The sequence below is a fragment of the Caretta caretta genome, chromosome 3, assembly GCF_965140235.1.
Source record: "Caretta caretta isolate rCarCar2 chromosome 3, rCarCar1.hap1, whole genome shotgun sequence".
NCBI lineage: Eukaryota > Metazoa > Chordata > Testudines > Cheloniidae > Caretta > Caretta caretta.
In genome coordinates, this window is record NC_134208.1 from 105,507,354 (window position 1) to 105,533,691 (window position 26,338).

General features: G+C 46.5%; 1 protein-coding gene across 1 annotated transcript; it reads left to right on the forward strand.

Moving 5' to 3' along the window:
* The first annotated feature begins 3,595 nt into the window (after positions 1 to 3,595).
* On the forward strand, positions 3,596 to 9,596 carry SLC35D3 (solute carrier family 35 member D3). Its single transcript, XM_048844433.2, is given in 3 exon segments — positions 3,596 to 5,221; positions 7,297 to 8,070; positions 8,073 to 9,596. Coding segments are annotated over 3 exon segments (1,599 nt in total). The 5' UTR covers positions 3,596 to 4,440; the 3' UTR covers positions 8,117 to 9,596.
* Positions 9,597 to 26,338: the final 16,742 nt, after the last annotated feature.

Sequence of the window (26,338 nt, forward strand, 5' to 3'; positions counted from 1 at the left end):
AACTGCCAGCAACTGGACACATAAGATCGTGACCCTGTCGAAGGAGGAGAGGCAGGGTTTTGGGGGTGTCTCGGATATTGGACCATAGTGCAGTGGTCAGGACTAGGTGTTGCTGTGGATTTTGTATTATTAACTGTACTTGTGTTACGTTGCATAGGGAGATAACCTATAAGTAATGTAGTAAGCCCTCCAAACCCTACAGTGTACTAGACAACCCGGACTCAACCTTCTCGGGTCCACTATAATGGAAAGTCTGGAACACTAATTGGAATAGGTGTGGTATGCCTGTACAAGAGAAGGTGCAGGGCACTATACTACACAAGGGGCAGTGGGACAAATGGAATATCGACACCTTCCACCTTGATGCCTGGCCCTATCAGGAAATGTGTCGCCATATGTCCTATGCTTTTCCAGGGATACCTGGGCAGGAGGATCCCAAAAGAAAAAATAGGGGTGGAGTGTTAGGATATAGATATTCAGGCCTGTCTGTAAAGGCCTGTACTCTAAGAATTTAGGTGTATTCTTATCACTTGGCTAGTTCTAGAGGTATAAAAGAAAGAATCAAAATCACTGTCTGCCAGTGTAAGGTCCTTCTCTTACTGTGACAGTCAGAGGCCCTGTTCTTAGGCTAAGGCCTTTGACTAAGCAGCAGAGGCAGCCATAAGCTGGAAAGCGAACGGTCACATCCTCACATTCCAAACTAGTCACATTGAAAGAAAGTGCTATTGGGCTGTAAGGAATACAATCCTGTCCTGATAATGCCTATCGCCTCCAGAGAAAGGGAAGTGCCTAGGAGATGTAAAAGGAAACTTAGTTTGATAGCATCCTGTCTGGCAAGAACTCACTTATCAATAGCTGGGATGTGAAATCCTCACTTCTGTATTGATTTGTCATTATAATTCCCACTTTGCGACTGTTTGTCTGTATAATCTCTGTCTGGTTCTGTAATTGTTCCTGTTGGCTGTATAATTAATTTTGCTGGGTGTAAACTAATTAAGGTAGTGGGATATAATTGGTTACATAATCATGTTACAATATGTTAGGATTGGTTAGTTAAATTTCAGGAAAATGATTGGTTAAGGTACAGCTAAGCAGAATTCAAGTTTTACTATATAGTCTGCAGTCAATCAGGAAGTGGGTGGGGTGTGGGTAGGGGAAATAGGAACCATGTTTTGCTAAAGGGGGAAATGGGAACAGGGAATGGGGATAAGGAAATTGGAATCATGTTTGGCTAAGGGCAGGAATGGGAACAAGGACACAGGTATAAGGCTCTGTGGTGTCAGAGCTGGGAAGGGGGATACTAAGGAAGGAAACTAGAATCATGCTTGCTGGAAGTTCACCCCAATAAACATCGAATTGTTTGCACCTTTGGACTTCAGGTATTGTTGCTCTCTGTTCATGTGAGAAGGACCAGGAAAGTAAGTGGGTGAAGGAATAAGCCCCCTGACAAGTACTTGTGGCACCTTAGAGACTAACACATTTATCTGAGCATAAGCTTTCCTGAGCTACAGCCCACTTCATTGAATGCATCCGATGAAGTGAGCTGTAGCTCACGAAAGCTTATGCTCAAATAAATGTGTTAGTCTCTAAGGTGCCACAAGTCCTCCTGTTCTTTTTGCGAATACAGACTAACACGGCTGCTACTCTGAAACGAGTTTAAGGGTGGCTACAATATTTCCCAGCTTCTGTTAAGTGCTATGGTAAGTCTTTAGGAGGTGTTTCTTATGCACACACGACCTCTATCAAAAGCAATAAGAATTCAGGAACAGGCCCACGCTACATAACAAATAAGTGAGCCATTACAATGAAATTGAAGACAAACTTAGAGCCCTGAGTTCACCATTCCCTATTTGTCCAAATTCTGTCCTTTCTCATACTTTTTTTGTAAACAAAAAGGAAATATAAACTCATTACTGTGTTTAAAATACAAAATAAAAGTTTATTTACCATACACCGCTAGCGAGAGTGTATTCTTACTGTTAGTGAATGAGACCTGGGCATGTATAGTTTTCAAATGCTGAAGATTGAAAGTTATAAAGTTCCATCACTTTTCCTGAGGCCACTGACTATTGAAAAAGTGGGTGCTGGGAAGGGCAAAAGGTTAGACCTTTCCACATATTCAAGGTGATCTATTTCTACTTCAATTAACATTTAAAACCTTGTGGAAAATCTTCTTGACTCCCTCCAATCGTTCAAGAGAAAGGATGGGCTAATTTACTCCTACCAGAATTTTCATCAAATTGTAAAACTTGGCTTTGGATAATTTGTGTAACCATCAATGTTCCCAATAAATATCTCTGAGAGTACCCTCTTTTTGAAGCGAGACTATCCATCACTTGTCTTGTGAAAATGATTTATCCTAGTATTCTGTATCCATCCCAGAGAACCGATGGTGGCCAAAGGATTAAATCCCTGTACAATAGATGTCACTTACTAGATTATCTTCATGATTTCAAGGAGATAGAGTTTCGCAGCACGTATACTAGCTATACTAGAGGGGACTCCATATGGCAACCCTTTATTGCCCATTTTTGAACCATAAATCTTACCAATAGAAATGTAATTAACAGAGAACAGGAAGCAGGAAATCGGGGGAGGAATTGTAGCTTGAGGGGTATGATTATCTGATGTGCTGACTCTTCCTAGGGAATGTAAAACTGCTAGTCAAGAGAAGAGGGGGATTATCAACAGAGTGAGCGTAATGCGTTTGATCCCACGTCCATTGAAGTTAATGGGGGGTCCTTTGTTTTCAGCGGGCTCTGGAGCAGAATCATTAAGCGTGAACTTTTTCCTTGGGCTCCATTGGACAGTCGAAGGGCAGGCGTTTAATTCCCACCGATGTAGTCTGTTTTCATTCTAGCAGGTGAACCTGTGTTGATGCCCTGAATTCTAAAAACCAGCTTCCAGCCCGTACCTGCAGCACGGCGAGCCTGCTTTTGGGGGGCTTGAGTTAATGGTTTGGCTGATGGTGACATAAAAAAAATCTGATTTAGTACTGAAGTGTATGGAGGCCGTGGGCAGTCCGAACTAGATTGTCAGTGTGATATTGCAATAGCGGATTAGATTTAACATCATCTGAGAAAACGCCTGCTCTATTGTAACCAGCTGCTGATTTTCAACCGTCCGCGGGTTAAAATGCACTGTTGGAAATGCCCTTGTATTAAATCTTTAATATGTGAAAGTTACAGAAACTAAACTTAAGTTACTGCCGGGTCTGTGCCTTCCTGTTGATGTGATGCACATATTCTGCGCGTCTTTTATTGACGTTTTGTTTGATTTAAAAGGTCCGACTGTCAGGTTAGCCTGTGGCGTGTTCCTTCAGAGAATACCCGCTCCCGCGATTTTTAAAAGCACTCAACGACCTTTACAAGACAAATTAATAAAGTTTGCTTGGGATCTGGTTAATTTTAGAATACCTCTGTGCCTTTAAAAGGAAAAAAAACCAAACCAAACCAAACCTTCATTCCGCTTGCTTGGCTTTTACAGAGGGCAGATAGCCCGTTTCTCCTGCGCGTCCCTAACACTTGGGTAGGGATGTTTTGACCATAAAGTTAACGAGGCGACCAAGCGGCCACGCGGTGCTGGGGCGGGGTGTTATGTCTGCACAGGGTGTAGCGGTTCCCGGACAGCTCGGGGAGATAGATGATCCCCACCCTGTGCAGTCTGCAGTTGCTCTTTCCAGTTTCCAGTGTCTGCTCGGGCACTGTGCCCGAAAACCTCCCGCCAGGACTTTCCCTTCAGGTCTGGTAGAGAAGCAGGATCTCTCCGATCCGTGTCGAACCGCCGCGGGGTAAAAAAAGAAAAGAAAAAAAAAAAGCAAAAAACTCGAGGTGGCGTTTCACGATGTTTTCCTGGGTACGTGAAACTTTGTGTCAACAACCATCACTGCTTCGGGAAGCGCTTTGATTGCCGATGGGTTCCCCCCGACTGGCTGCGTGCCGATTACGCGGGAATACAAATTGGAGGCGCTTGAGTCGAGGCAGGAGCGAGACTGGCATTTCCTTCGGAGCCACCCCGCGCCCCCCGGCGCCCCCTCCCACACCCTTTCCCGTGTCCCTTGCTGAAGAGGGAGGGGAGGCGCGGTTGGGTGTGCATTAATTCCAGGCGGCCCCTCCTGTGGGTCTGGCTTTGGGGGGGCAAAGAATGTTTGCGGGTGAGGAAATTGGGCGATTTCGTTGTTCCCCTAGATCCCACGCCCCCGTTGAAAGGGAGGAGGTGTCAGAGCCTCACTCGCTTGCCCCCCTCTGGGTGGGAGAGTGTAAGGAGGAGGGGGCAAGCGCTGGTGCATGCCCCTGGCCGAGTGCTAGCCCCTTACCTTGCGAGGCGCTGGCTCTTTTCTTTAAACCACCCGGCCAGCCCTGACTCACCCCCGGGGCCAAGTAAGCGGCCGGGAAGGAAAGCCAGCAAAGGCAAGGACAGGACCCCGCTGTAATTAGAGTAATGGGGAGTGCAGCGCGGCCACCCCGCCCCGCCCGCGGCAGCAGGGACTCAGGCATCTCTGCACCAGGGGGTTTCCAAGGGCCGCGGAGAGATTCTCCACGGGATCCCCCGCTCCCGCCCCCGCCGCCCCCCCAGGTCAGCCCCTCCCCCGCCCTCCTGTCCCTTTGCGGCGAGCGAGCGGCGCTGGGATCAGTGTCACTTGCCCAGGCGGGGGACCCACGCAGCGGAGCGGCGGCGGCGGCGGCGGGAAACCCGGCGGCGCCCAGGCGTAACGGGGATCGCAGCCTCCTCCCCGCGGGCGGCTGCTGCCGGAGCCCCGGCGCCGCGGGGGCAGAGCGGGCCGCCATGCGGCTGTGCCAGGGCCGCGCGCTGGGCATCGGGGTGGCGGTGGCCCACGGGCTCTTCTCGGGCTCGCTGAACATCCTGCTCAAGTTCCTCCTCAGCCGCCACCACTTCGCCTTCCTCACGCTGCTGCAGTGCCTGAGCAGCGCGCTGGCCGCCCTCAGCCTGGCGCTGCTGCGGCGCCTGGGGCTGGTGGCCCTGCCCGCCTTCGGGCTCAGCCTGGCGCGCCCCTTCGCGGCCGTGGCCGCGCTCTCCACGCTGCAGTCCAGCCTCACCCTGTGGGCGCTGCGCGGGCTCAGCCTGCCCATGTACGTGGTCTTCAAGCGCTGCCTGCCCCTGGCCACCCTGCTGCTGGGCGTCCTGGTGCTCAAGAACGGCGGCCCCTCGGCCGGGGTGCTGGGCGCCGTGCTCATCACCACCTGCGGGGCAGCGCTGGCAGGTGAGCCCGGCCCCGTCCCGCTCCCTCGGACCGTCCCTCTCCTGCGCCCCCCACCCTCAGCCCATCGCCCTGCGCGGCTGTCCCCGTCCCCCCGTCCCCCATCCCCATCCCACACCCCACCCGCAGCCCATCGCCCTGCGCGGCTGTCCCCGTCCCCCCGTCCCCCATCCCCATCCCACACCCCACCCGCAGCCCATCGCCCTGTACAGCTGTCCCCGTCCCCCCGTCCCCCATCCCCATCCCACACCCCACCCGCAGCCCATCGCCCTGTACAGCTGTCCCCAACACCCCATCCACACCCACCCCGTCCCCCATCCCCTGCCCTCGTGCCCCCCACCCTCAGCCCATCGCCCTGCACTGCTGTCCCCATCCCTCCCCTCCCCTCGCATCCTCACCCCATCACCTTCTCTCACCTCTCACCCCATCCACCCCCACCGCATCCCCCCACCACCTTCCCTCCGTCCCCCACCCTCAGCCCATCGCCCCGTCACCAGCGCTGCTGTCCCCTCATACCTCATCCCCATGCCCTCGTCACCTCTCCTCCCGTCCCCACCAAACCTTCACCCCATTCCCGTTACCTCTTCTGCCATTGCGGCCACCCCGCACCCCATCCCTTAACCCCCATCATCTTCTCTCCCATCCCTGTTCCAACCTCTCCAATCCCCCATCCTCATCTTCCTCTTGCAGACCCTCCTCCCCAACACACTCCCACCCTACCACTCCTCTCACCCCCTCCCTGCCTGCCTGCCGCTCCTTAGCCCCTCTCAGACTTGTCACCCCTCAGTTCCCACCCCTCCTTCCTACCCCCTTATCTCACTGGCTCCGCGCTGATCTCTCATCCCTGCTTCCCCAGCACATCGGCCCCTCTTATCCCTCCCTTTCCCTTCGCAGCCTCTTTCCTCCCGGTCCCTTTGAGCTTCCTTCCCTCGGCTTGGAATAGGTCAGTACGCGGGACTGTTATTCTGGGGGGCAAGAAGGTTATTTCAATTGTTCCCAACTCTCTGTGGCTTGGGAGCAGCGATCCCTTTGTGCAGGGCAGGTCTTGTGAACAGGGGGTGGTTTCCAGCTCTTCCCTTTTCCTGGGGCTACAGGGATCAGCGAGGAGTGCCACGGTTATTCTGGTGGGCTAGAAATAGGAGTTGAGAAGGCGATCACCCTTGTCCCTTCTCCCACCCACTGAGTTCCGCGCCCTTGGGAGCTGCCTGGCTTCCCCTTGAGAGGCCGGGGTAGCTCGGAGGCTCCAGCTGGGAAGCCGGGGATCTGGAAAGGAGGCGGCAGGTGGAAGCTGTAACCGGGCATCAAGAGGAAAAGCCAAACTCTGCCCTCGGATCCTCACGCTTTACTCCCATTGACTGCAACGGTGACATCCATGTGTGGGTTCTGAAGGCAGAATCTGGCTCTGCTAGGGACAAGGCACCACACGGATTTATGAATTGTTCATGGAACCGGAATGAAAAACATACTGTTCATTTTGCACTGAAACCAAACCTTGGGCTCTTTTCTCCAGCGCCAGAAGCTGCCTGCTTTATTGGGGGGAGGTGGGAAGGGCAGGATCAGGAGACTGAACACTGAAAGCTAAATGGCACGTCCCGGCTGGTACTGAGCTCTGGGGATAGTTTGAGGCAGAGACAGCAATACAAAAATATTTTCCTGCTATGATTATATATCAACTGTGTGTTTCCTTTCTCTTCCTTCTTTCCTTTCCTTCTCCCTCCTCTTCCCCCCCCCCCCCCCCCAGAAAAAAAGAGTGGATGCAAACTAATTCGAGCTCTGAGGTAAAACTTTCTGGCTGGGTAGGATCTGGAGAATGAGAAGTTAAAGGGATGACTTTGAAGTAAGGGGGAGAGAGAGAGATTTTGTATGTGATGGTGTCTTTTTATCTACCTATTTGTCAGAAGATAGTGTAATTTAGGATAGTAATCAGAAATCATAGGACTCAGTAACATTTGTTTAAACAGATGTTGTCTCTCTGTTTGGTCTTAAATAATGTCACAAATAAGAACATGGTCCCCCCTCCTTCTTTTCTCTTTCTCTCTCTCTTGTAAATGCATTTTTCTTTCTGTCTCTTCTGGCAGGAGCTGGTGACCTGACTGGTGACCCCGTAGGGTATGTGACAGGAGCACTGGCTGTGTTGGTACATGCTACATATTTAGTGCTCATTCAAAAGACAAGTGCAGATAGTGACTATGGACCCCTGACAGCCCAATATGCCATTGCTGTTTCGGCTACTCCTTTTCTCATTATCTGCTCCTTTGCCAGCATGGATTCCATCAATGTCTGGTCTTTCCCAGGCTGGAAGGACCCTGTCATGACATGCACCTTTATTGCTTGCGTCTTCTTTGGCTGTGCCATGAACTTTACTACCCTTCACTGCACCTACATTAACTCAGCTGTGACCACGAGCTTCGTTGGGGTGGTGAAGAGCATAGCAACCATCACAGTGGGGATGGTGGCATTCAATGATGTGGCACCCACAAAGCTATTTATAGCAGGTGTAGTGGTCAACACCTTGGGCTCTGTCATTTACTGTGTGGTCAAGTACATTGAGACCAGACGGCAGAGCAACTATGAAGACCTGGAGAAAGAAGCTAGAGAGGAAGAGGAGAAGGGACATGCTGGAGGCCAACCACCATTTGTAATGGAGGAGATGTCCAAGGAGAAAGGGACCGAAGAGACAGCTGTAAAGGAGTCAGCAACTGGGAACAGTCAGTGTATAGAGGAACAGAAGGACAGCACTGTGGAGACAGCAGAGGTGCCCGTTGTCCACAAAGAAGCTAGGACTGAAGAAGTTAACAAGAGCTCATTAAAAGAAGCCTACCTTGGAGTATGGAGGTTGGTTAGGGGGACTAATTAAAAGATTATTTAATAGAAAACGAGGAGTTACCAAATCCCTGAAAAGCAGAATTTTTAAAATATATTCCTGGTTGAGGACACATCTACTTGGTTCCTTGTGTAAGGAGGGAGACGGGATGTATATTTTAAGCATCTTTATGTGGTTATACTTTATTCTGTTGTTACAGTGTAACAGCATCCATGCTAAGAGCTGTACCACACTAATTATACTAGTATAAAATAAGAACCCTAACGAAAACAGTTAATTTGGTACACAATCTATGTGTAGAGCGGGCCTTAAAGTTGGTTTACACTAAATGTAATTCCACTGTCTTCAGTGGAGTTACTCCTGATTTACAACAGTGTGAGATCAGACCTGAACTGCTGAGAAGCTCTGATCAGCAAAATAAGGATATCATCCTACAAATGTTTACTACTTTGTAATCACCCCTCATTGAAGTTTGATTTTGGATTAGACCCATGGAGCATCCTTCAGTGACGTCATTGGAACTACTTAAGACCAGTAGTAAATATTTTTAGAATCAGTTTCTAGAGCAGTTCATTTGTTTTAGATTATGTCCATATATATGTGTGTGTGTGTTTATAAATACAGATCAGTATGCAATAACATTTTTAATGTAGCATCCGGAAACATAACATTTAAAATATATTTTTGGAAAAGATGGTGTTCGGGGCTAAAGATGTGTATGACAGAACCTAAAATTGCTGAGCTGTTGAAGAAGTGGCACACAGAGCTGTATGCTGCACTTAGTGTACAACTGCACTGAAGTAATGAGAGTCATTTACTGTGATCTGAAATATTATGTTTACCTTCTGTTCAACCTTCTTAATGTATTTTTAAATAAACGCTCTATTTATTGGTTATAAAGTAAACTAAATTTAAAAAATGCATTCTAGAATAATGTAATCCGCTTTTCTTACTGGTCGCTGGTCTAATATTAAAATCATGAGAATAGTAAATTTCTTTGTAATCCATGCAGGCCACTGAACACCACATTTATTGCCAATTTGTTCTCTCTGTGTTCAGTATTTTGTGTCTACCGGTGAGGTCAAATACTGACTGCATCACAGCCAAGATTTCCTGGCATATAACGCTGTTACCTGTTTGGCACATTTGAAAACATGCTGTAGAAAGCTATGCAGTCATATAATACCACCTTTTCTACATGCCTGGTGAAAATGTAATGGTTTGCTGCTTATTGTTAAAGTACGATAGTAGAAACATATGGGAATTCTAACCGTATTTAACTGTTAAAAGCTGCTGTTACAATTTTGTACATTTGCCTGTACGGTAAAATGTGGTTATACTGTAGCTTGTACATAACTAATCTTGAAAGTTTAAGAATTTCCTGCATTAAAAATGGGGATTTGGTAAATAAAACTGAGTTTTCCAATGAAGGAGACTGTTGCAAAATAAAATAAAAATATTGCCTCATGCTGAGGCATGTTAAATTGCATTAACGGAAGACTTCAATTAATCTGGAGAATGACACGTGGAAATAAAATGCACTGCTCTACAGAAGCCTCCTGGTTTTCTTATTGCAGCTGTTCCAGGGTGCTCGTTTTTAGTTCACGTTCATAATTCCTGCACCTGTATCACTTCTAAATTTCCTTCAACATGTTACACCACCGCTGTAAGCACTGTCAGACATCACTGGTACAAGAATTAGCGGTATGCAGAGGAATACAAGAATTCCCAAGTGGCTGCTAAACTGGAGTTTTAAGCATCTGGTGCACTAGCCAGTGATTTCCCTGACCAAATCTCTAGGTCAATTTGGTAGCACAATTGTTAATCTGCTATCAATTTAGAATTAAAAATTGATGAGACTAGATCCTATTTATTATTAATTTAATAGTTAGTTACATGATAATAGCCCTGAATATTTTCATTTTAAAATGTTTAATAAATATTATTTCTTTCTCATGACATCCCTGTGAGAAGAATTAACTATTATTTCCACCCTCTAACATTAGGCCAAAGTAACAAATGGTTTAGTGTGGTAAAGATGTGAATATCAGACTTGTGCAGTACACTTGGTGTGCTGATTATATTAGGGTGTTGATTGGTCATCTTCAATGTCCACAGAAATGTGCATTCAGAAAGCTGAAAAGATATAAACTCTCCTTGTGTTATCACAGTTGTGATAATGGTGCATAATGACTTCTTTCAAAATAAACATTAATTTTAATGTCAATACGCCAACGAGCAACACTATTGTTGCTGTAGCATTACAAAACAGGGAATTAATAGAAACCAGGCAAGGAAAGCCAGACTGGCATCTTTATTTTATTTGTTTCAAAAAAGAAATAAAAATGATGTCAGATAAATGTGGAAATGACAATATTGTTTTATTGAGATATATGTTTTTAACTTATTTTACTATAGGAAACCTGATCTTGGCTTTGCCTTTATTGCCAGAAGGAAAGTACCACTGCCTTTAAATAAACAGATGAGGATGAAAGAAGATCTACTTTAAACATGTATTCACTTATTTATAAACTACTATCGACTTTCATGGTCTGTTTATTGCTATTGTTTAATAGCCTCCACTAACCAAATATTTACTTACCTCTGTTTGCTGCAGGCAAAGGGTTAAGTACCTAGAAAGACACAGCTTTTTTCAGCTCTTACTTTTAAATTAACTGTTGGCAATTTAAAGTTTTAATGATAAAAATCCAAAGCCACAGATCCCATCCTCCTTACTTTCTCTCCCCCATCAGATATATTTTCCCATATTGCTTTGATGTTTCCCCATATTGCCTGGTTTTTAATCTGAAGCCTCAGCAACCGTAGAGCAGGCAATCAACTTTGCCCATCAGTTAGCTGCAATGTTCATGCTTCAATAGTTTGCTGGAGGTCATTGGAAAGCTGTTCACTTACTGCACGCTTGTTTCTGTAATTGATGAGCATGTTGTTGTCGTTTTTCTTCTCTTCCTACTCCCCCCCTCTTCTATTTCATGCTGGGGCAAATCCAGTTGCCAGTGCCCAGTCTAAGTATCTCTTCTGAGTGCTGGGGAGATCCTAAGGGAGAAATCATCCTCTCCCCAAGTTAGTGGAATGGCAGAGTGGACCTACCCCATTGACATCTTTGTGGCACTACATAGGACATAGGTCTGAAAAGGACTTCACCCCTGCTATGCTGGGAGGAAGGACTAAAGGAACCTTTTAACAGCAGATCCTCTGTTCCCACCCTTCTGCATGTGGCAATGTACTGATTCCCCATGGAGTTGGGCTATTGGCAAAAAAAAAAAAAAGACCTATACAAGAGAGATCGATCTCTGCCAGGTTCTCAGCAGCAGAACTTCTTGTTTCCTCTGCAGTAGTTGCTCCCCACTTGTGGAGACGCGGGTAGGATTTTGTATTGTATAGATATATACCATAGTTACACAATTTTGGGGGAAATTCTTTGTAGTAAGAGCAATGTGCCAGTGAAGCTGTAAACGAAAAGGAAGGTGGTTGAAAACCAGCACTGTAGTTATTCAAGAATTGGCTTGATAAGACATTATACTTGTTATTGTGGTAGTACCTTGGAACCCCAGTCGAGGGCAGAGTCCCATTGTGCTTGGCACTACACAGACAAGTAACAAAGACGGCTCTCTCTGCTCCAGAAAGCTTACACTCTAGGTGCCAGAGAGCATGCAACAGGTGCACAAAACAGGGGGTGGTGGTTTGGGAGCATGAGGTCATAACCAAATGAACACAATTGATCAGAAAAGCAGAAATTCAGCTTTAGGTTAAAATTTTAGGACTCCCATCAACTTCAACCTCTGGCTCACATGCCAATGGCTCTTAGCCCTGGTCTACACTAGGAGTTTAGGTCGAATTTAGCAGCATTAATTGATGTAAACCTGCACGCATCCACACGATGAAGCCCTTTTTTTCGACTTAAAGGGGTCTTAAAATCGATTTCCTTAATCCACCTCTGACAAGTGGATTAGCGCTTAAATCGGCCTTGCCGGGTCGAATTTGAGGTACTGTGGACGCAATTAGATGGTATTGGCCTCCAGGAGCTATCCCAGAGTGCTCTATTGTGACCGCTCTGGACAGCACTCTCAACTTAGATGCACTGGCCAGGTAGACAGGAAAAGGCCCATGAACTTTTGAATTTCAATTTCCTGTTTGCATGGTCACCTGCAGCTTGCCACGCTGGCCAGAGCTCATCAGCAGAGGTGACCATGCAGAGCTCATCAGCAGAGGTGACCATGATGGAGTCCCAGAATCGCAAAAGAGCTCCAGCATGGACCAAATGGGAGGTACGGGATCTGATTGCTGTATGGGGAGAGGAATCCGTGCTATCAGAACTCCATTCCAGTTTTCGAAATGCCAAAACATTTGTCAAAATCTCCCAGGACATGAAGGACAGAGGCCATAACAGGGACCCAAAGCAATGCTGCATGAAATTTAAGGAGCTGAGGCAAGCCTACCAGAAAACCAGAGAGGCAAACGGCCACTCCGGGTCAGAGCCCCAAACATGCCGCTTCTATGATGAGCTGCATGCCATTTTAGGGGGTTCAGCCACCACTACCCCAACCGTGTTGTTTGACTCCTTCAATGGAGATGGAGGCAACACAGAGGCAGGTTTTGGGGATGAGGAAGATGATGATGATGAAGTTGTAGATAGCTCACAGCAAGCAAGCGGAGAAACCGGTTTTCCCGACAGCCAGGAACTGTTTCTCACCCTGTACCTGGAGGCAGTCCCCCCCGGACCAACCCAAGACTGCCTCCCGGACTCATCAGGTGGAGAAGGGACCTCTGGTGACTGTACCTTTTAAAATACTATCCATGGTTTAAAAGCAAGCATGTTTAATGATTAATTTGCCCTGGCATTTGCAGCTTTCCAGGATGTACGCCCAAAGCCTTTGCAAAAGGTTTCTGGGGAGGGCAGCCTTATTCCACCCACCATGGTAGGACACTTTACCACACCAGGCCAGTAGCACGTACTCGGGAATCATTGTAGAACAAAGCATTGCAGTGTATGTTTGCTGGCATTCAAACAACATCTTTATCTCTCTGTGTTATCCTCAGGAGAGTGATATCATTCATGGTCACCTGGTTGAAATAGGGTGCTTTTCTTAAGGGGACATGCAGAGGTGCCCGTTCCTGCTGGGCTGTTTGCCTGTGGCTGAACAGAAATGTTCCCCGCTGTTAGCCGGGGTGGGAGGGGTGAGGGGCTAGCCACGTGGTGGCGGGAGGCAAAATGCGACCTTGGAACAAAAGCACATGTGCTGTGTATGTAATGTTAACAGCAAGGTTTACTGTGAAAGAGTGTAGCCATTGTTCTAGAAAATGTGTCTTTTTAAATACCACTGCCTCTTTTTTTTTCTCCACCAGCTGCATGTGTTTCAATGATCACAGGATCTTCGCCTTCCAGAGGCTACTGAAGATTAGAAGGCAAAAAAACCGCACTCACGATGAAATGTTCTCTGAGCTCATGGTGTCCTCCCACACTGACATACCACAGACGACTGCGTGGAGGCAGACAATGTCAGAGTGCAGGAAAGCTCAATATGACCTGGAGGAGAGGTGGTGGGCTGAAGAGAGTAAGTGGCAGGCTGAAGAGAGGGCTGAAGCTCAAATGTGGTGGCAGCGTGATGAGAGGAGGCAGGATTCAATGCTGAGGCTGCTGGAGGATCAAACCAATATGCTCCAGCGTATGGTTGAGCTGCAGGAAAGGCAGCAGGAGCACAGACTGCCGCTACAGCCCCTGTGCAACCAACCACCCTCCTCCCCAAGTTCCATACCCTCCTCACCCAGATGCCCAAGAATGTGATGGGGGGGGGCCCTCTGGCCACCCAGCCACTCCACCCCAGAGGATAGCCCAAGCAACAGAAGGCTGGCATTCAATAAGTTTTAAACTTTTAAACTTTTAAAGTGCTGTGTGGCCTTGTCCTTCCCTCCTCCACCACCCCTCCTGGTACTTCTCTCCTCTACCACCCCTCCTGGGCTACCTTGGTAGTTATCCCCCTATTTGTGTGATGAATGAATGAAGAATGCATGAATGAGAAGCAACAATGACTTTATTGCCTCTGCAAGTGGTGATCGAAGGGAGGAGGGAAGGGTGGTTAGCTTACAGGGAATTAGAGTGAACCAAGGGGCTGTGGGTTTCATCATGGAGAAACAAACAGAACTATCACACCATAGCCTGTCCAGTCATGAAACTGGTTTTCAAAGCTTCTCTGATGCGCACCGCGCCCTCCTATGCTCTTCTAACCGCCCTGGTGTTTGGCTGTGCGAAACCAGCAGCCAGACGATTTGCCTCAACCTCCCACCCCTCCATAAACGTCTCCCCCTTACTCTCACAGATATTATGGAGCGCACAGCAAGCAGTAATAACAGTGGGAATATTGGTTTCGCTGAGGTCTAACCGAGTCAGTAAACTGCGCCAGCGTGCTTTTAAACGTCCAAATGCACATTCTACCACCATTCTGTACTTGCTCAGCCTGTAGTTGAACAGCTCCTGACTACTGTCCAGGCTGCCTGTGTACGGCTTCATGAGCCATGGCATGAAGGGGTAGGCTGGGTCCCCAAGGATAGATATAGGCATTTCAACGTCCCCAGTGGTTATTTTCTGGTCTGGGAATAAAGTCCCTTCTTGCAGCTTTTGAAACGGACCAGAGTTCCTGAAGATGCGAGCGTCATGTACCTTTCCCGGCCATCCCACATTGATGTTGGTGAAACGTCCCTTGTGATCCACCAGTGCTTGCAGCACTATTGAAAAGTAGCCCATTGCAGCAAAGCCATCCACTATGACCTGCACATTTCCAGGGTCACTACCCTTGAGATCACCAGATCTTTGATTGCGTTGGCTACTTGCATCACAGCAGCCCCCACAGTAGATTTGCCCACTCCAAATTGATTCCCGACTGACCAGTAGCTGTCTGGCATTGCAAGCTTCCACAGGGCTATTGCCACTCACTTCTCAACTGTGAGGGCTGCTCTCATCTTGGTATTCATGCGCTTCAGGGCAGGGGAAAGCAAGTCACAAAGTTCCATAAAAGTGCCCTTACGCATGCGAAAGTTTCGCAACCACTGGGAATCGTCCCAGACCTGCAACACTATGTGGTCCCACCAGTCTGTGCTTGTTTCCCGAGCCCAGAATCGGTATTCCACCGCATGAACCTGGCCCATTAGCACCATGATGCTCACATTGCCAGGGCCCGTGCTTTGAGAGAAGTCTGTGTCCATGTCCTCATCACTCATGTTACCGTGCTGACGTCATCTACTCGCCCGGTATTGCTTTGCCAGGTTCTGGTGCTGCATATACTGCTGGATAATGCGTGTGGTGTTTAATGTGCTCCTAATTGCCAAAGTGATCTGAGCGGGCTCCATGCTTACCATGGTATGGCGTCTGCACAGGTAACTCAAGAAAAAAGGCGCAAAACGATTGTCTGCCCTCGCTTTCAAGGAGGGAGGGAGGGAACGGGGGCCTGATGATATGTACCCAGAACCACCCGCAACAATGTTTTAGTCCCATCAGGCACTGGGATTTCTACCCAGAAATCAGATGGGCGGCGGAGATTGCGGGAACTGTGGGATAGCCACTCACAGTGCAACGCTCCGGAAGTCGATGGTTGCCTCGGTACTGTGGACACACTCCGCCGACTACATGCACTCAGAGCACTTGTGTGGGGACACACACAATCAACTGTATAAAACCGCTTTCTACAAAACCGACTTCTATAAATTCCACCTAATTTCGTAGTGTAGACATACCCTAACAGACGTAAAAGTGGCAGTTCTTCAACAACAAAAACTTCAAAAACACTTCAGTGAGAAACTGCAGAACTGGAATTAATTTGCAAACTGGACACCATCAACCTAGGCCTGAATAAAGACTGGGAGTGGCTGGGTCACTACAAAAAGTAATTTTCCCTCTGCTGATACTCACACCTTCTTTTCAACTGTTGGAAATGGGCCATGTCCACCTTGATTGCATTGGCATCGTTAACACTACAAAAGTATTTTCCCTCTCTTGATATTTACCCCTTTTTGTCAAACTGTTGAGAATAGGCCACTTCCACTTTAATTGAACTGGCCTCGTTAGCACTGACCCCCCACTTGGTAAGGCAATTCCCATTTTTTTATCCCATATATATCTGCTTACTGTATTTTTCACTCCATGCATCTGATGAAGTGGGTTTTAGCCCATGAAAGCTTATGCCCAGATACATTTGTTAGTCTCTAAGGTGCCACAAGGACTCCTCATTGTTTTTGCTGAATGTAGAATGTGAGTTCTGCAGAAGAGAGGTGCTGCTCCCAGTTTCGGCCCCTAGGGCAAGGAGTCAGTATTTTGCTTACAAACACAGGTGGGGTGATTAAGGTAAGAAAGGGCTGGGAATTAACTTAAGGATCTGGAAATCATTAAATGAGCCTGTAAAACAGGAATCCCGGGAGGTGGGAGGGTTTGAAGACAGAACATAGGGAACTCAGAAGAAATACAGTCAAGGTTACGTTCGGAAAACAGGGAGATCTGAAAGGGATAGGTGAAAAGAAAAGAAGGCCAAAGCCAAGGGAAGGGTTAGCATGTGGCCCCATCACCATAATATCTGAGTGCCTCACAATGTTTAACCTATTTCTCCTCACAGTCCCTCTGTGAGATAGAGCAGTGATGTTATCCCCATTGTACAGATGGGGCACTGAGGCACAGAGAGGCTAAAGGCCAGATTTTCAAAGGTTTTTAGGCACCTAGTAGGATTTTCAAACGTGTCTAGAAGGTTAGGAGCTTTGTAACCCCCACTAGATGCCTAGCTGCATCTTTGGATGCCTAAAAACCTTTGAAACTCCATCCCTAAAGCACTGGCCTGAGGTCATACAGGAAGTCCAACCTAGGTCTCTGAGGGCTAGCTCCCTATCCACTGGACCAGCCTATCTCTCTGCTGCATGCGGCAAAAAAAAAAAAAAAAAAGAGTCTGATAGATGGGAGCAAAACCAAGAAGGCCAGTTCTCTGAGACTCCAGCAATTTGTCCCAGGTGATTGGGAAGGATGTCATAGTTGACAGCATAAAAACCACCACAGAGGTCAGGAAGGATGAAGAAAGAGAGAATGAGAGGAGATCACTTAACAAGGGGTGGCAGGTTCTGCCTCATGCTGGGTTGTAGAGAAATGGCTGCTGTACAATTCTCTCTCACAACAGACTGTATTCATATGGCATGCACATCACTGTCTTCCATGTACTGGGATGGAGCTAGTTATTCCTTATCTAGCTGGAGATTAAACTTTTGGCATTTTATAATATTCCAGGGCTGCACTGTAAGAATGTCAGATTCATTTGTCAAGTCAGCTCAAAAGTGAGGCTACATTTCTGGAGATCCAAAGGGGTTTTAAGGTTAACAGTAGTAAAGCAACTTCACAGAGCTTATTCTTTATGTTCTTTAGCTTTAAATCTCAAGCTCCCCAACCACTTCAGAAGCACTGGAAATAAAGAGGCAACCAACCTAATCCATACCATACATCAAATTCTTTTGCAAGCTCAGCTAACACTACACCATTTGTGGGAATTGGATTTTAATTTTACTTCTTAAAGAAATCTCTTATTCTAAAAAATATTAATGGAATAGATTTTTTTCCCCAAGAATGGAGAGGGAGCTGTGATTTTAAAAAAAAAAAGCCTCTTTTCATAACATGCCTCTTATTGAGTCAGACCAGTGGTCCATTTAGCTCAGTATCCTATCTCCAGCAGTGGCCAATACCAGCACTTCAGGGGGAGTGTAAAAAACAGGGCAATTGGAGTGCTCCACCCCCCGTTTTCTCCTTTCAGCTTCTGCCAGGCAAAGGTTTAGGGTTACACAAGCATGGGATTGTATGTATCCCTGACTAACTTAGCTAATAGCCATTGATGGACCTGTCCTCCATCAATTTATCTAGTTCCTTTTTGAGTTCAATTATACCTTTAGCCATCACAACATCCTATGGCAATGAGTTCCACAGGTGACTGTGCATTGTGTGAAAAAGTACTTGCTCTTGTTTGTCTTCAGTGGACTACCTATTAACTTCATTGGGTGACCCCTGTTTTTTATATTGTGGGAAAGAATAAATAACACTTCTCTTATGCCCCCCCCCCACACTTAATCATTGGGGAGGTTTAGGTTGGATATTAGGAAAAACTTTTTTCACTAGGAGGATGGTGAAGCACTGGAATGGGTTACCTAGGGAGGTGGTGGAATCTCCATCCTTAAAGGTTTTTAAGGTCAGGGCTTGACAAAGCCCTGGCTGGGATGATTTAGTTGGGGACTGGTCCTGCTTTGAGCAGGGGGTTGGACTAGATGACCTCCTGAGGTCCCTTCCAACCCTGGTATTCTATGATTCTATGATCTCTTTTCTAAGATGAACATCCCTAAGCTGTTTAGTCTCTCCTCATATGGAAGCCATTCCATACCCCTGATCATCTTTGTTGCCCTTCTCTGAACCTTTTCCAGTTCCACTATATATTTTTGAGATAACCAAAACTGCATTCAGTATTCAAGGACATACCGTGGATTTATATGATGTCTTATATATAATATATATTTTCTGTCTCAGTTTCTACCCCTTTCCTAATATGTCTATTTCCTAATATTCTGTTAGCCGTTTTGACCACTGTTGCACATTGAGCTGAAGTTTTCAGAGAACTATCCATAGTGACTCCAAGATCTCTTTCTTGAATGGTAACAGCTAATTTAGACCCCATCAGTATATATCTGTTGTTGAGATTATTTTTTTCTAATGTGTATTACTTTGCACTTAACAATGTTGAATTTCATCTGTCATTTTGTTGCCCAGTCACCTAGTTTTCTGAGATCCCAATAACGCTTTGCAGTCAGCTTTGCATTTAATTATCTTGAATAATTTTTAATCAACTGCAAACTTTGTCAGCTTTCTGTTCACCCCCTTTTCCAGGTCATTAGTGAATATGCTGAACAGCACCTGTACAAGTACAGATCCTTGGGGGTCCCCAGCTGTTTCTCTCTCTCCATTGTGAAAACTGACCATTTATTCTTACCCTTTGTTTCCTATCTTTTAACCCTCTATGAGAGGACCTTCCCTCTTGTCCCATGACTACTTAGTTTCCTTAAGAACACAATAGCATTGATGAGGTAAAATCTGTGCACGTGTCCCTCAAGCACCAGAGCCAGTGCTGATCTGTTCCTATACTCCCTGGATTCCCCTGAGCAGACAGACTTTTAAACAAGCCGAAATATGCCAGATTCTGTCGTAGTTCTGTGTTGTGGACAAGCTGCAATAATTGTAGTCACAGAGAGAGAGAGAGAGAGAGAGAGAGCGATACCACAGTCATCAGCTAACTACATACACGCAGCGTTGTTAGTAAGACTTTTGACCTTCAGCTGCAAAAACACAAACCTTTGCCTGGTGTGCTAAAAAAGCCATTCCCATCACTACACCTGACATTCCATTCAGTTGAGGGCCATGAGACACATACTCGCGAGCAAACCGCTCCCTACGGCCCCACCATTCAACAGGGCACTTAAGCTTGAACTTAAATCCCACTGATGTACATGAAGCTTAAGCACAAGCTAAAGTTAAGCATATGCTTAAGTGCTTTGCTGACGAGGGAAAGACTGCTGAATCATGCCTTGGTAGAAGATGTAGCAGTTACCGTTCTGCATTGACATATGGGAATCTGCATTCATTTATCAGTCTTAGTCTCTACTGCTCACTTAGCTAAGGGTATGTCTACACTACGAAATTAGGTCGAATTTATAGAAGTCGGTTTTGTAGAAAGCGGTTTTATACAGTTGATTGTGTGTGTCCCCACACAAATGCTCTAAGTGCATGTAGTTGGTGGAGTGTGTCCACAGTACCGAGGCAACCATCGACTTCCGGAGCGTTGCACTGTGGGTGGCTATCCCACCATGATTCCCGAGTGGTAATCATGATTCCAAACGTGCTACTGGCCTGGAGTGGTAAAGTGTTCTACCATGGTGGGTGGAATAAGGCTGCGCTCCCCAGAAACCTTTTGCAAAGGCTTTGGGAGTACATCCTGGAGAGCTGCAAATGCCAGGGCAAATTAATCATTAAACATGCTTGCTTTTAAACCATGGATAGTATTTTAAAAGGTACAGTCACCAGAGGTCCCTTCTCCACCTGACGGGTCCGGGAGGCAGCCTTGGGTGGGTCCGGGGGGGACTGCCTCCAGGTACAGGGTGAGAAACAGTTCCTGGCTGTTGGGAAAACCGATTTCACTTGCTTGCTGTGAGCTATCTACAACTTCATCATCATCATCTTCCTCGTCCCCCAAACCTGCCTCTGTGTTGCCTCCATCTCCATTGAAGGAGTCAAACAACACGGTTGGGGTAGTGGTGGCTGAACCCCCTAAAATGGCATGCAGCTCATCATAGAAGCGGCATGTTTGGGGCTCTGACCCGGAGCGGCAGTTCGCCTCTCTGGTTTTCTGGTAGGCTTGCCTCAGCTCCTTAAATTTCATGTGGCATTGCTTTGGGTCCCTGTTATGGCCTCTGTCCTTCATGTCCTGGGAGATTTTGACAAATGTTTTGGCATTTCGAAAACTGGAATGGAGTTCTGATAGCACGGATTCCTCTCCCCATACAGCAATCAGATCCCGTACCTCCCATTTGGTCCATGCTGGAGCTCTTTTGCGATTCTGGGACTCCATCATGGTCACCTCTGCTGATGAGCTCTGCATGGTCACCTCTGCTGATGAGCTCTGGCCAGCGTGGCAAGCTGCAGGTGACCATGCAAACAGGAAATTGAAATTCAAAAGTTCGCGGGCCTTTTCCTGTCTACCTGGCCAGTGCATCTGAGTTGAGCGTGCTGTCCAGAGCGGTCACAATAGAGCACTCTGGGATAGCTCCCGGAGGCCAATACCATCTAATTGCGTCCATAGTACCTCAAATTTGACCCGGCAAATCCACTTGTCAGAGGTGGATTAAGGAAATCGATTTTAAGAGCCCTTTAAGTCAAAAAAAAAAGGCTTCTTCGTGTGGACGGGTGCAGGTTTACATCGATTTAATGCTGCTAAATTCGACCTGAACTCCTATTGTAGACCAGGGCTTATTGAGTGTCCAGGGAGATCGAAGTGCTCTCCTATTGGTTTTTTAATGTTGCAATTCTTGATGTCTGATTTGTGTCCATTTATTCTTTTGTGTAGAGAGACTGTCCGGTTTGGCCGATGTACATGGCAGAGGGGCATTGCTGGCACATGATGGCATCTATCACATCGGTAGACGTGCAGGTGAACGAGCCCTATGCCCAAATAAATGTGTCTAAGGTGCCACAAGGACTCCTTGTTGTTTTTGCTGATACAGACTAACACGGCTACCCCTCTGAAACATTCCACATTCAGGATGTGCTGCAGCTAAGAGCTCCACCCGGGGATATGCTGTGTGCAGAAACTGCAGGGGGGGGGGGGTAGGAGGGGCAGAAGTTCCCTAAATGGCACCCCTGCATGTAGAGAAGCAACATTTCGATCTTGCCAGGAGAGAGAAAGGATATGCCTACACGGCCGCGGCAGCGCTGTGACATGGGCAGTGTAGTCACGCTTTGTTGCCGGGGGAGAGCTCTCCCTCAATAAAAAATAACCACCCTGAATGAGGGGTGGTAGCTTTATAACCGGGAGCGTTTCAGCGCTAAAACTTTTGTCGCTCAGGGGGGTGTTTTTTCACACCCCTGACCGACTAAAATTGTAGCACTGAAAGTGGCAGTGTAGACACAGTTTCAGTTGTACCAAGTACCTTAAGATCAAAGTAGGCAATTCACATTATTAATGATCTAAATAGTAGCTGCTGCTAAGTTTCTGGGCGGAGTTAAAGGTATTGATTTGACTTATAAAGTTCCCAGTGGTCTGAGACTTGCATAGCTAAGGGCTAGTCTACGCTGGCAACGCTAAAGCGCTTTAACATGTCTCGTGTGGTCGCGGTGCAGCGCTGGGAGAGAGCTGTAAAAAAATCACCTCCGTGAGGGGCATAGCTCCCAGCGCCGGTGCACTGTCTACACCGGCACTTTACAGCGCTGAAACTTGCTGCCTTCTGGGGGGTGTTTTTTCACCCCCCTGAGCAAGAAAGGTGCAGCGCTGTGAAGTGCCGGTGTAGACAAGCCCTAAGAAATGCCTGTTTCCCTGAGTGACACCATTGCAGTTACGGCCAGTGGTAACGTGAGAGCTGACAGCCCCCTGACTTCAAGTTATGAAGCTGGTGGCAGGCTGTTGTCTGTGAGGATTCTTTGACTCTGGAACTCAGGTCTCCCCTTGGTCTGACAGGCTCTGGAATTGCTGACATTTAGGGCAACAGTTTAGAGGCTAATCTATTTTCCTGGCCTTTTCTGACTGGGTATATTGAGGGCCTTAGCGTGTTTACTTGATGGAGGTTATTATTTGTTAGTTTATATTTTGGGAGACGTGTTAGTTCAGTTGAATAAGTCATTGTATTGTTATGGCAGGTTTCACCCGGTGGCTCTGCTACATAGTCTTTCCAGTTTTCTCCCCCCCTCCCCCCACTTTAGCTTGCAAGCAAATGTTCACTCTTGGGAATACATGCTGTGTTTTTGTTATGGAAGGTTCTGTGCAGAGGAAGTGGTCCTGGGTAGCTGTATGAGCGGCAGGACTGTCTGTTCTCTGCTTTGGGCTCTGATTAGAATCCACTCTTCAGGCATAGTTGCTTCCTAGGAACTAGGCATTGGTGTTGGGCTGAGATTCCTGAAGAAGGGATTGTGTGTATCTCTGTTCCTGGACTGGTGTTTATGTATAAATAAAGAAAGTTACAGCTAGAATATACCTAGTCTCCATGTTGTTGTTTTTTCTTTTCCACTAGAACATGACCAGCCGAAGCCCTGAATTTCTGCTATAATGTGACAGAGGGCTGATGCTAGGTTGTAATCAAAAGGAGGGGCAATAATAGTTTGGATTTGCATCCATTGATTTATACCTTTGAATTAATTGTATAAGAGTCTAAAGTTGTTGAGATCAGGGCTTTCTAATAAATATGAAAAATAAAAATAAGGTGCCAAATTCTGCTGCCACACCAATGTTAATCCAGTAAGGTCAATGGAGAGGAAGAAGTTGGTCCAGACTAACTGGCCCGCAAGCTGTCACATTCTTTACCTATAGTGGAGTTATTCAATTCTTTCTTGTCCTTTGGCAACATCAAAGAAGAGTTTAAATGTCAGCATGGGAGAGTACAGTAATTCAGTCTGACTACTGTAGGGTTAGTGGGGTGCAATTAACAAAGAAAAAATGTATGCTGCCAGGGAGAACTTGATAGTAAGATATCTTATGCTGTTGAATATTCTTCTGTTAGGATAATTATTTGTTTGTATTGAGGTTGTGCCTAGAAACCAAGAATCAGGACCCCACTGTGCTAGGCACTGTACACATATAAAATGATAAGAATTGCTTTTGATATTTAAAGCTAGAAAGGACAAAATCACTTGCAAATACACATCGGAAGGGAGAGGAATTATACTTTCAATAATTCTATGAAAGTAAATCCGTGCAATTGTTTCCAATCTGATCCTTACATACGAAAGCCCAATTATTCATTGCAAACAAGTTCCAAAAAAATCAGAGCATATGGTTTTTGGAAAATAACATTTGTTCCATGTTTCCAAACGATCCCTTGATACACATAGGGGTCACTAAAGGTGAAATCTACTACATAAAATAGTGAAGAATTACAACTCAAGATGGTGTGGTGCACAGAATGTCTTTATGTGCTTTTTTTTCTATCTATATGATCCCTAATGAAAAAGTCCAACAGTATAAGAACTGAATAAATTAGTTTAACATTAATTTGATTGTTTTGTTCATTACAAGTGAAACATGCATATGAAAGTTAAAGATTGAGGGAGGGAAAGACTCCTTTTATTAATAATGTCACTCATTTGAATTCCAAGTAGCAATATTCCTAAAGAAAAATCATAGATCTTTGTTAGCTTAATCTTGAATCTCAGAGGAGCATAAAAGTTATTATTCATTAAGGGAATGACTAGTATGCTCCAACCAGATCAGGCATGGAATTGACCTGATATAGACAATTCCCATCTTCTTATAGAGGAGCAAATGTTTACAAACATTACTCTCAATAGTATGGAAAAGGGCAAAGCCTCAAAGCCACCAGATGGTGCTCTTTCAAATCCCTCTTTAAGACCCTCATCTGCTGTGATACCTACAGAACACTTGACAGTGGTTAGGCAGCTGGTTTGCTGTGACCACTGCTTATCATATGGATCTTAATCATCTCACCGTTCCCTTGTGCTCCTCCCTTGTGTTTGGTTGTATCCCCTGTTGCCCCTCATACTTCGACTGTAAGCTCTTCAGGGCAGTGACCATCTTTTTGTTATGTGTTTTGCATTAGGGCTGGAGCGTCAAGGCACTACTGTCATACAAATAATAATAAATAAAATAAATATTAATAATAAGTAGCTACTCAAATCAATATATCCATGCCATGTGTGTGGTGGCAGAATAGATCCTTAAAGTAGCAAAATACTCCACTAAAACATCCCTAGAGAACCATATACACCAGTGAGCTTTACAGTATGGTTACATACACTGTGCAGAGTCTGGAACACACCACCTACTTTATTGCCTTCTACCTCTGACATCCTAGGTTTTGAACCCAGGTCTAGGAGGCCCCAGACAGCTGCTACAGCCTGGCCTCCAGTGAGGGGCCCAGGAGCTAGTTCATAGGATTATAGCCTCAGCCAAGGCACCACCCACAGGAGCCCTGATTGGAGGATCTCCAGGCTCCACTGATTGGTCCAATCATTCTATTTAAGCCAGAAGGATGCATAAGAAGTTTGTCTGAGCAGCAAGGTGATTTCCTGTTATGGTTGCATGTACCTGCCTCATGCACCTAACCCTGTTCCTGATTCCTGCTCTGCTCCTGCCTTTGCTCCTGTTTCCACCATGTTTCCACTCCACGCTTGATATTTACCTCACCTCCATTCATCAGTTACCTGTCCCGGCTCCAACCCTGGCTTTTGAGCCTTGGCTCTGACCTTCAGCTTCGATTCCTGATTCTGATTCTGGCTTGATCCCTGGCAATTGACTCTGGTGCTGACCTTTGCCTTCATCCCCTAGCCTGACTAGTAGGCCAGGCCGCTTATATCCTGGGTCCATAACACCATTCCCTGCCCCCCCTCTAATAAATCCCCCTACCCTTAATGAAGCAAGGGTGCTCTAACCTTCAGTGGGACACCTCAAACTCCACCCTGCAGCCACCAGGGAACACCCAAAACCTGACTGTTATTGTTGTAACATATAACTAAGGGTATGTCTTCACTAGCAATGTCAAAGGGCTGCCGGGGCAGGGCTTTAACATGGTTGTGTAGTCGCGGCACCAGCGCTGTAAAAAACCCACCCCCACAAGGGGCGTAGCTACCAGCACTGGGAGCGCGGCTCCCAGTGCTGGTGCACTGTCTACACTGCCACTTTACGGCGCTGAAACTTGCTGCGCTCAGGGGTGTGTTTTTTCACACCCCTGCGCGAGAAAATTGCAGCGCTGTAAAGTGGCAGTGTAGACTAGGCCTTAGCCTCTCCCCAGCCATTCATGCAACAGCTGCACATAAGAGCAGCAAGCTTTAGTCTGTAGAGGCATCTTGGCTGAAATCTGTGCTGAGGCAGGTGTTGTATTCCAAACGCTGCATTGGTTCTATGAATAAATTTTTTTCTTATTTGGCCATATAATTAATGGCCTTATTACTGTATGCATGATCCTGTGGATAGAGCACAGGGCTGAGACTCAGATGACCTCATTTTCAGCTTGGGTCTGCCGTTGACCCACTGGGTGACCTTGGGCAAGCTACTTAGCCACTCTATACCTCAGTTTCCCAGTCTTACTCACCTTTGTAAAATTGCATGAAAAGACCTCGGAGTGCAAAGCCTTATGATTATTTGCAATGCCAGATATCGCTCTGTGGCACAGGAAGAGCCATTTATTTACAAAGGGCTCAATTTTCATGGTGAGTAGTACCTCCCTCTGACAGCAGGCCCACTGATTTCAGTGTGACCACTTGTTGAGTAAAGGTGGCAGAATCAAGCCCAAGATATTTGTTGATTGATAACCTGACCGATGTTTCAAATCTTTTTACAGAGACAAAGGCAAACAAGGCCCTGTGCCTTACCTTTGCTGGTATGTCTGACTGCGAGAGAGACGCCCAAGGTAAGCGTGCAGGGAAACAATGGACCTTGCTCAGGCCATTCATTGGTGTAAACAGATTTGTGCTAGCCTGGTAAAAATAGCAGTGTGGATGTTGCAGGTCTGGTGGACACTTTGGCTAGACACCTGACCCGAAGCCCACCTGACCGCTT